Source organism: Eptatretus burgeri, chromosome 11 (genome assembly GCF_056783735.1).
Source record: "Eptatretus burgeri isolate ZD-2024b chromosome 11, Ebu_testis_v1, whole genome shotgun sequence".
NCBI classification, from domain to species: domain Eukaryota; kingdom Metazoa; phylum Chordata; class Myxini; order Myxiniformes; family Myxinidae; genus Eptatretus; species Eptatretus burgeri.
In genome coordinates, this window is record NC_140971.1 from 6,118,588 (window position 1) to 6,128,738 (window position 10,151).

General features: G+C 47.5%; 1 protein-coding gene across 1 annotated transcript in view; it reads left to right on the forward strand.

Annotated features, from left to right (window-relative positions):
- The window catches only part of CTNNBIP1 (catenin beta interacting protein 1), an 11,665-nt gene extending 3,826 nt beyond the window's left edge, over window positions 1–7,839 (forward strand). The window contains exons 2-4 of the mRNA XM_085847844.1: window positions 694–887; window positions 6,545–6,629; window positions 6,728–7,839. Coding sequence (XP_085703970.1) covers window positions 696–887; window positions 6,545–6,629; window positions 6,728–6,786 — 336 coding nt within the window. The 5' untranslated portion in view covers window positions 694–695 and the 3' untranslated portion in view covers window positions 6,787–7,839. The remainder of the gene's footprint in view (window positions 1–693; window positions 888–6,544; window positions 6,630–6,727) is intronic.
- Window positions 7,840–10,151: the final 2,312 nt, after the last annotated feature.

Consider the following 10,151-nt stretch of genomic DNA (forward strand, 5'->3'; position numbering starts at 1 on the left):
ACATTTTTAATTGGGTGCATTGGACTGGATCAAGTGTTTTGTTCAAATCTCAAACCCAAGTGCAGAAAAAAAAAATATGGAATTGATTTGTACGTCAGTGACAGACATGCGGTGTATTTAAACATGAGGTCGCATCATCCCGAGGCGAGTGTGAACAAGCGGTCAAGATAACCCAACCGTCATGTTTGCAGGTTCCTGTGTTTCCTTCCCTCATCTCTCTATCATCTGCCATGTTTGTTTCTTCCTTTACCAACCGTGGCCCCATGGTCATGTCATTGTCCCTTTTTATGCTCCGTCATCTCGCTCTTCCATGAGCCTCGATCTTGTATTGAAAAACACTGAAGCTGCTGAAACTCTTCCCTCCCAAAGCCTATGACTGGGTTAAAACATTGTACTGAATTGTGGGGGCATTGGGGTCACAGACGGACCACAAAGTAAGGGAATGAATGAACAGGTTGAGAGGATGGAGAAAATGTGAAGGAAACACAGGAACCTACAAGTCAGAGGGTTGGGTGAGCTGGGGTTAATGGGGGTATAAAACATAAGTGTTGATAATTCTGATATTCACTCTGTAAATGTCCTTGTCCGAGGGAGGCGCACGGCTGGTCGGGGACAAGGGAGGGATTACGGTTGTTGTGGAAGAAGAAGTGGGATGTATCCTGATGAATTGGCATATGGTGACTTGTGGCGCAGACATGAATGGAGCCAGGGGCTCTTGCTCGAAAGGGTTGCCGGGTGGAGGTGAACCTTGGGATGGTCGAGCAGGGAGCGGTGGAGGAGGACAGAACCAACAAGGTGCCGTGGCTCAGGTGGCAGAGCCTCCCTCTACCTCGTTTATCCAGCAGAAGGTGCGCGTGTTCCTCAGCCTGCGCCGGATGGGAGCCACGGTGAGCGTGTGTGTTTGTGAACGGGTATCGTGTTTCTCCGTGGAACGTTTTCCGCTCTTCGTGATCACACGATGTGTTTTTACTTGCACCATTAGAGTGTGATGACAACGGAACTTAAGGTGCGTATTGTTTCTCCTGTGGGACGAGCAAGCACCAACCTTTGCTCTCGTTAGTTTGCACCAACTCGCCTTCAATGAGCTGGGAATTGTTTCTGAAACGGCTTCGCCAGCTCAAGGTTTAAGTATTGACGCCCCAATTCTGGGTAATACAGGCCTTGCAAGGGTGTACCACAATGGAACCCTCTTGTTAAGGCCTCCGAAAGTACAGGTGTCCACCAGCAGACTTCTTTCGGATTCTACATCCAGGACGAGGAGGAGGAGGAGGAGGAGGAGGAGGAGGAGATTGGGACCATAATCTGTGCAGAGCGTTGGTGCTGCTCCAGCAGTCTCCTTGGCTATTGCGCACAATCCTGGACGGATCGCCACTCCGACACAGGATAGCAGCATGCTGGCACTCATTTTGCCGACCTCGGAAGGATGATAGGCCGAGTTAACCACACCTGTTATAAATTCAACAGCTGAGGGGGATTTGAACTCAGGATCCTGGGATCCCAAGCCCACCACTCGAACCATTAAGCTAACACCAGGCGTACGTCCAGAACGAGAGTGCTCTGAAGCAAGGGGGGAATTCGATACAATTGAATCCCATTAGCCGTTAGCCTCGAGGTGTGAAATGTCTGCTTCCTGATGTCGAAAGTTTTGCCTGAAGGATGATTTTTTTTTTTTTTGAGAACTCGTGTTTAATTTGAACGAAACCATTGTTGGTCTCGCCTGTTCCTCAGTACTTTAATCGAGATCGTTCATTCTCATATCTACTATAATTAATCGATGTCGTCCAGCAATGCTCCGCTTGTCAAATCTTCAGTCTTGTTCTCTTTGGCATGCTGTCACCTTCCCTAATTTGGCTGGCAGGATAACCCGGACTCTCGAGGTATGTGCACTTACCTCTTAGATGGGATTGAATACCGTCCGAGCTATCAGCTGTCATCCTGGTGTTTCACAGGCAAGGTGAGTCCATGAATGGTTGTACCTTCCCTCGGATGAACATGAAACTGGGCGTCCCGTCTGCTGGCATTAGTTGGTGGACATTAAAGATCCCACGGTGTCCTTCACGAAGAGTAGGCGAGACATCGCCGTACCCTGAACAAATTCCAAATTCCTGCTCTCAACCACAGGGGGCACTGCATTAGCGGCACAGCCACACTTTGATTTTCGATGGATGGACGTTAAACTGAGTGGAGGCGAGTTGACGAGCTATCGTATTTTAGGTTTAAATATTTTTTCACTGCAACCACTTGTCCGATCGATGCGTAACTTTAAACATCGGAGGGACTGCCCATAGAGGTCACAAGTCACATAGTATGACAGTCATATTGGATTCAAGGAAAAACATTTGGACACCTACGAAACCGCTCGATGAAAAAAAAAAAAAAAATCTGAAAATTGCCACATCATAAACTCCCCACGGTACAGGGTGATGACGATGACGTCATCGGTGAAATGGTATTCCAGCCATAATTGGTGAATCGAAATCCTTCTCTGAAAAAATCTGAAACCGCACATCTGATGTACAACCCGATGTGAGTGAAGAATTCGATTTATGACGTCATCGGTCACGTGGTCTGACAATCATACTGTATCGGATTGAGAATAAAGACGTAAAAAAAAAAAAACTTTTCCAGAACCGCTTAACAAATCGATGCAAAACTTTATACATATGATCCACTATCCATGGGAAATATAGTTACCTCTGCCACCGAAGGTGAAGGAGGTTATGTTTTCACCCCCTTTCTGTCTGTTTGCCTGTCTGTTTGTTTGTCTGTTTGTGTACAGGATATCCTCAAAAAGTTGTAGATGGATTCGGACGAAACTTGGTGAAAAGGTTGGGTGTGTCGCAAGGACGAATTGATTCAATTTTGGTGAAGATCTGGATCCGGGATTTATTTAATTTTTTAAGTGATCCTTCACCATTGAGAGAAAGGGCTAAAAACGATATAGTGCTGTGCAGCATGATATTTCCAAAATGTATCGGGCCCGACATGTTCTCGTGGATCAGGCATTACGTGGTGGAGGTATGTGCTCTACCAAGTTCCCTTCTAGTTTTTAGTGCGTTACTTTTTTTGAGTTACTTTTGTTCGGAGGTTGGTGGCAGGATTTGCACTCCGGCCAACGTAAAACCCTACAGTTCGCAAAACACAAAACCGTAAAGAAAATTGAAAACCGACTCCATGGGAGTACATCCAGTGCAGCTGCCCTGCACAGGGCGGGCGGCTCACCGGATAACGGGATTGGGGAAAATACTTTGGGACTCCCACTCCAGGAGGAAAAACACGGGGTAACCTTCCCATGTCAGATTGCGGTCGAGTGTGTCAGGGTGGTGCTGAGGTGTCATCCACCAGATGGCGGTCTCCTTGGGTTAACTTGAGGCGGTCCTTTCGAGTTGGTGCCTGGAATCCATAAAAGAGGATGATCACCTGTCTCTGTTATAATCTGAGGTCAAGCGTTTGAACATCGGTATCGCAGTACTCTGAGGTTCGGGAACCGGATAGTGGCGAGATCATGGCGGGTGGTTACACCAACTATTGGTCTGGTTGCTCTGATTGTTACCATGCCCAAGGAGTTGCTGTAGCTGTGTCCAATAAGCTGACTCCAATGATAATTGAGATAACACCGGTCAACGAGCGTATTATGAGACTAAGGATTCGTCACTCCTTGGGTGTTGTTCCCTGGTCTTTGTATATGCTCCGACTGAGGCGAATGATCTCACTGTGAAGGACACATTCTATACCACGCTCGAGTCTGTGGTCGATCAGTGCCCCCAGGCGAGATACTCTTCTACTCTTCTCGTCTTAGGGGATTTCAATGCATCGATTGGACCTGATAGGGATGGTTATTACCTTCGCATTCTGCGAAAGGTTATGTATTGGTCGCTGTGTATTTATTTATTTATTTATTTATTTGTGAATGTGTGTGTGTGTGTTTGTTTGTTATTCGGATAACTCAGGAAGTATTAAACCAAATCGCTTGAAATTTGGTGCGATGATGGGTTATTATCCAAGGAACATTTGATTACATTTTGGGAGCGATCGGGTCAAAGGTCAAGGTCAAGGTCACGGAAAGGTCAAATTCGTATTTTTTACCATAGCGCGGTCAATTTTGATCTAATTGGCATGCAACCGATGCCAAAATGTTCAGAATTCATTGCCCAATCTTGTGATGGGCAAACATGACACACTTACGTCATTACCCTTGTTTTTAAAAGAAAATGTCCCAAATCCTGGCATTATAATCAGTACCAAAATATATGTTTGTGGGAGATGCCAATGATAATTATTTATTTGTTTGTTATTCGCATAACTTAAAAAGTATTAAACCGAATTGCATGAAATTTGGTGGGATGATTGGTTATTAGCCAAGGACCATTTGATTAGATTTTGGGAGCAATCGGGTCAAAGGTCAAGGTCATGAAAAGGTCAAAATCGTCTTTTTACCATATCGCGGTCAATTTTTATCCAATTTGCATGAAACTAATGCCAAAATGTTCAGAATTTAATGCCCAATCTTGTGATATGCAACTTGACACAATGACGTAATTGTCCTTACTCGCGGTTGGGGGTCAAAGGTCAGGGGGGTCACTACCTGCAGATGTGCGTATTTTTATCATAACGCAGTCAATTCTTATCCGATTCATATGAAATCAGCACCAAAATGCTCCTTGTTCTGTTCCCCACACTCTTATGCCAAGAACAAAACAGTAGCGGCGGCGAAGGTATATGCTCTCTACGAGTGCCCGTTCTAGTTAGACATGTATTTGTCCCCATGGGTCTGGAACTGTGAACCAGAATAGCACTAAGTTCCTTGATTTTGCAAGAAGTCATGGACTTAGGGTGGCAAGTTCATGGTTTCAGCACCCACAGGCTCATCACTGGACTTGGTATTCCAATGCTGGCGGTGTGACAAAGGAGATTGACCATATGCTCGTTGATGGTCACTGGAGGATGATCCAGAACTGCAGGGTCTACCAAAGTGCTCAGTTACTAAACACCGACCACAGGCTTGTCTGCACCTGTTTGTGATGAGGACGTTGAGATCATGGAGAGATTCACTTACCTTGGCAGCGATATTCATGTCTCTGCTGGCTTTCAACCAGAGGTCAATAAACGTTTGGGTCAGGCCTGGGGAGTCATGGATTCACTGGATCATGGGGTGTGGCGCTGTCAGGACCTGTGCAGGACGACGAAAGTCCGAGTCTTCATGTCCTTGGTGCTTCCAGTCTTTCTCTACGGATGTGAGATTTGGACTCTGACCAGGGATCTGAGACGGAGACTTAATTCCTTTGGTACCGGGTCTCTTCGGAGAATCCTTGGCTATCGCTGGTCAGACTTTCTGTCCAACGAGCGGTTGCTGAGAGAGACGCAAATGAGATTTGTTACCTGCATTGTCCGTGAGAGTTAGCTGCAGCTGTATGGGCATGTGGCTCGTTTTTCTGACGCTGATCATGTTCACCGGATTCTCTCAGCGAGGGAGTCTCGTGAGTGGAGGAGGCCAATAGGCTGACCACGTGCCTCGTGGTTGTAGCAGGTTGATCAGCATCTCAAGGAGATGGGGATGGGCGAGTCATATGCTTGGGGGATGGCCAGACGGAGCGGATAGTGAACACAGCGACACGCTGCTCCGGCGCTGCTCCCATACCTGACCTAATCTGACTGGAGACCAATCATTAGAAGATTAATGGACCAGTTCAGTTACCATTCTGTAGTGATAAGGAAGGAAATCTCTGCACCTTGCGGATGCTAGTAACTCTGTTTTCAACGGGACAGGTGAGTCAGAGCTGTACCTACCTGTATGTTAACATATACCCACAGTACCTGTTTGGGTTAGTGTGTTCCCTGTTCTCATTTGGGCACGTGGCTCAAGATGCTGTGATCTCATGTACAGTGTCCATCGTCTGCTAATGTCTTAGTAAATTGTGCAAAATATACGGGGGTCCTCATGGGCTTGCAGGATGGCCGCGCGATACGCACACTCGCCTCTGAGCTGTTTAACCTCGGTTCAAATCCTGACCCAACTATGAACGGTCATCCCGGTGTTTCACAGGCAGGGTGTTTCATCAATGTGCACGCTGTCCCTCGGAGGGACGTTAAACTGGCATCCCGTCTGTCGGCATTAGTTGGTGGATGTTAAAGACCCCACGGTGTCCATCGCTAAGAGTAGGCGAGCTATTGCCGGCACCCTGAACAAATTCCTAATTCCTGCCTTAACCTGCAAGGGGCACTGCATCAGCAGCACAGCCACGCCCTCAGCCAATGATGCTACCCCCAGCTTTGTGCTGCATACGAAAGAGGAAGATTGGTCCTCATATTGTCCTACATTGTCATGGTATTGAATCACACCCACATGCAGGACACGTACTCACCCAAACACGTTGGATGTATTCCCCGCAACGCACTCACAGACGCACGACTCGTCGCCATGATTCACCTGCTGGATGCTTTATAAGCAGTAAAAGCATGGATTCCTCTTGGTTAGAGAATTTGATCCGAGTACCCGTTGCATACCAATCTCTTCTATCTCCAACACCTCCCATCTTTCCTGTAGCTGAAGCCCGAGGAGGAACGTTTCCTACAGCAGTATGCGCCCGCAGCCCTTCTTCGCGCAACAGCAGCAGCCAGCCACGATACAGGTGCCTTGGGCTTCTGCTCGCCTCTACGTCTAGCGCCGCTTTGTCTGTCTTTGCTTCCGTCGTTCACGTTCACCATACGATCTCTCTGCCGATTACAGGGGTAGATGATGACGTCATGGTGCTGAACTGGCCAGGAGCTGACGAAGAGAAAAAATGATTTGGTTTGTGTCCGAACCAATGGAAGTGCCTGTTATCTGAACAAAGTTTCTTCTCACTTTGTCTTCCTCCATTCAATCATGTTTGCCATTTCGACTGGACCTTTTGCCATGATTATAGTTGTCTGAATTTTAAGTTTCCTCCGTATATCATTTGTCAGATGTGTAATTATTATCAATGTCAACATTTAAGTTTCTTCTTATGGCTTTTTTATATTACACGTTCAATGTAAAGCAAGTGCATTCCCTTTCTTATTGAATTGTCACGTTGGGAAGCACATGGTGGTCCAATTCGAAATCGGTTTGTTGTGCTTCTCATTCTGAAGCTTCCGTTCATTCCACCAAAGTCGTCATTTCTTTTGTGGAGGATGAGTTGGGAGAGATGGCCGTGCTGTTCATTGCATCACTGATAATTTAATTGAAAAGGCGTTGTTACAAAGGAGGCACGAGTAAAAATGGTGGAAGGGTCCACTTGGATCGAGAACTTGAGCCTAGGTCCTTCTGCTTAAACACAGGGCTTGGTGCACCTTTGTACTGTTCTTGTTTAGTCTTGTCCAAAAAAGTTTCAGGGCTGATAACGCCCTGAAGGATACACTGTTTGGTAATTTCTGTTTTGCGAAGGAACATTTCATCACAGTGAATGAAATAAATTATGGGTTCATTGTATAATTGTATGGGGGCAGCGTCCTGGTATGGGGGATGCATCCTGGTACGAGAGCAGCGCCCTAGGATTGAGGAAGCATCCTGGTATGGGGGAAGAGTCCTTGTACGGGGTGGGGAAAGCGCCATTATACAGGGGGGAAGTGTCCTGGTAAGGGGGAGCGTCCTTGTATGGGGGAAGCGTCCTTGTACGGGGTAAGCCCCCTTTTATGGGGGTGGGGGGGTTTTGTCCGGGTTTTGGAAAGCGCCATTATACGGGGGGGGGGGGAGCGCCCCTGTACGGGGGAAGCACCCCTGTACGGGGGAAGCACCCTGATTTGGGGAAAGCGTCATGTCCCATTATCCCATAATTCCCAGCCTTGGTGCAAATATTTTAATAAAATGTGCGACATGTTTACTCCTTTTGTGTGAATGATTCCATATTTAAACCCAAACACTTGGTATCTAATACATTTACCCTTTACCTTAGATTTAAATTCCATCCCATAACATTCCCTCTGCATTTGCTGATCTTCACTCAAGGATTAACTTTATTTTTTTTATTTTTAAGTCAGCAGAGTACACGCCCTACTGGCGATCTTGTTCCAAGCGTGCAACTCATTTTTCTGATTCACCCTTTATTTGGGTGGTGTATAGGCAGCACATCGCTGCTTCAATCCCTCCTGAAAATTAAAAAAATAACCTGGGTTATATATGTGAATCAAAAACATGCGTACTGCTTATGTGCATACAATACATTGTGGTTATATCGCTTGAATAATTCCGATTGCACCCCCCTCCCCCCTTCCCACCCTCTCCTCTCAAAAAGGAAGAAAATATGCCAAGATGGGCAGAATTTTTTTATTTTTCAAAACTTATGGAATCAAACGAAACTTGCACAGGCACAACTTCAGGGTGCCCTTATTAATCCCTGAAAGTTTCAGCTTCCGAGGTCAAATCCTCTCGGAGGAGGAAATGAAACGTACAACATGCAACATACTGTTGTGGATTCTCGCCGGCATCGGCGTTCGCACGACCGCTTCAGTCAAATCGCAGTCGCGCGCCCACCGAAAACCGGAATCCAGTCGTAGCCTTCCGGAAACCCGCTACGGGTGCCTTTTAACGCACCATAAACTTGTCAATATTCTGTCCACGTGCTACAGGGTTAATTCCCGAATTATCGATATACCTAACTATTCGCGCGGACAGAAATACCGAGAGTTTATACCTCGACGGGACTCATACGGAAACGAGCCGCTGAAGCGTGCTCCTTCCGTGTGCGAAGCCGAGCGGTTTTAAATTTCCAAGTTCCGTCGGACCAGATTATCACTTTTATTGGCTTTAATAGCCAGGTAATTTCCCGAACGCGCCATGGCAGTCAATGGCAGGAAAATGACGCAACGAGCAGATGTACATTTAAACAATGGGGCATTTATTCTCAATAGGCAAGCAATCAATCAATGGGAGGATAGGGACATGACATGAGCAACAAGCAAGCGATCAATGGGGGGATGGGGACAAGACACGAGCAAAAAGCCTACAGCTGAGGGCGATGCAACAATGTACATGCAATCATGCACTTAATCAGTTCTACTTAAAAGAGACAAGGCGCCACAGACTTTCGTACAAAACCCAAGGAAAAGAATATGGCTCGTGAGCCTTTAATGGAACTCAGAGCCGGGATGACCGAAGGGCTCCGAGAGACCGGGCTGGTTACCGAGTCGTCCCTGGTGGCGACTTGAAGGTGTTCGGGTCGGCGACCCCTGGTGGTGCTCTGCTAGGCCCTTTGCGCCGCAGACGCGCCAGTCGCTTGAGCGGACGGGCGGCTCTCCTTGGTCGCTTGGCCTTCCCCGTGGCCTGTTCGATCGGGTCTGGCCGACGACGCTTCAGAGGAGTGAATGGGCCTTGCTCTCTTAGAGTTGATGCTCTTTTGGGACCCGTCTCCGAGCGGTGTTTAGTACGACTGCTTCTGCCATGCTTCGAGCCAGCCATTTGATGCTGTAAATCTGTCGTGGCCCACCTCCTCCGCCAGCATCAAGTCCTTCTCCTGAAAAGAGAATCTGCACAAAATTTCCACACCTGGTACAAATGTATCCAACAAATATCAGCCTCCACACCTGGGCCATACCTGTATCATACATCCGGTGATTGGCAGTTCCTTTGACGGGGTGGTACGAATCCAATGCCAGATTAAGAGATTCAGATGTTCGTATGTGGCCTTCCTCTTTTTCACAGACTTGAGGTCGCACCGACTACCTGGCCTCCACTCGTTCACGATGTCTCCTCTATCGGCCCGAATTCTTGTGATCTACGTCTTCCCACAGCCATACTGGACACGACCAACCACCATCAAGCTTCCTCAGCACCTCCATCTGCTGTTTAAGGCCGAGGATGATTCATCTTCCGTCATAGTGTGCAGGGTGATACATTTGTCTATACCCAGTAGTACTGTACAGGAAGTAGTGTTGTGGGGGGGGGGGGTCGGTGGCGAGGAACAACCGCGAGACAGAGCAGTCGGGCAGTCTTCCACCGAACACCCGGAATTGAAAGGTCGTCACCCCGGATAACTCCAGAGTCGACGGGTCACTTAATGGACCGTGGTCGCCAATATTTTGACGGCGTGAGGTAGGGTCCACTTGTCTATTCCAATTTACCTAAGTACTCACGCTGTTTAACTACCGGGGAAGCCACACCCTTGGCCGACTCTGTCCGAAACGAGTCGCATGTA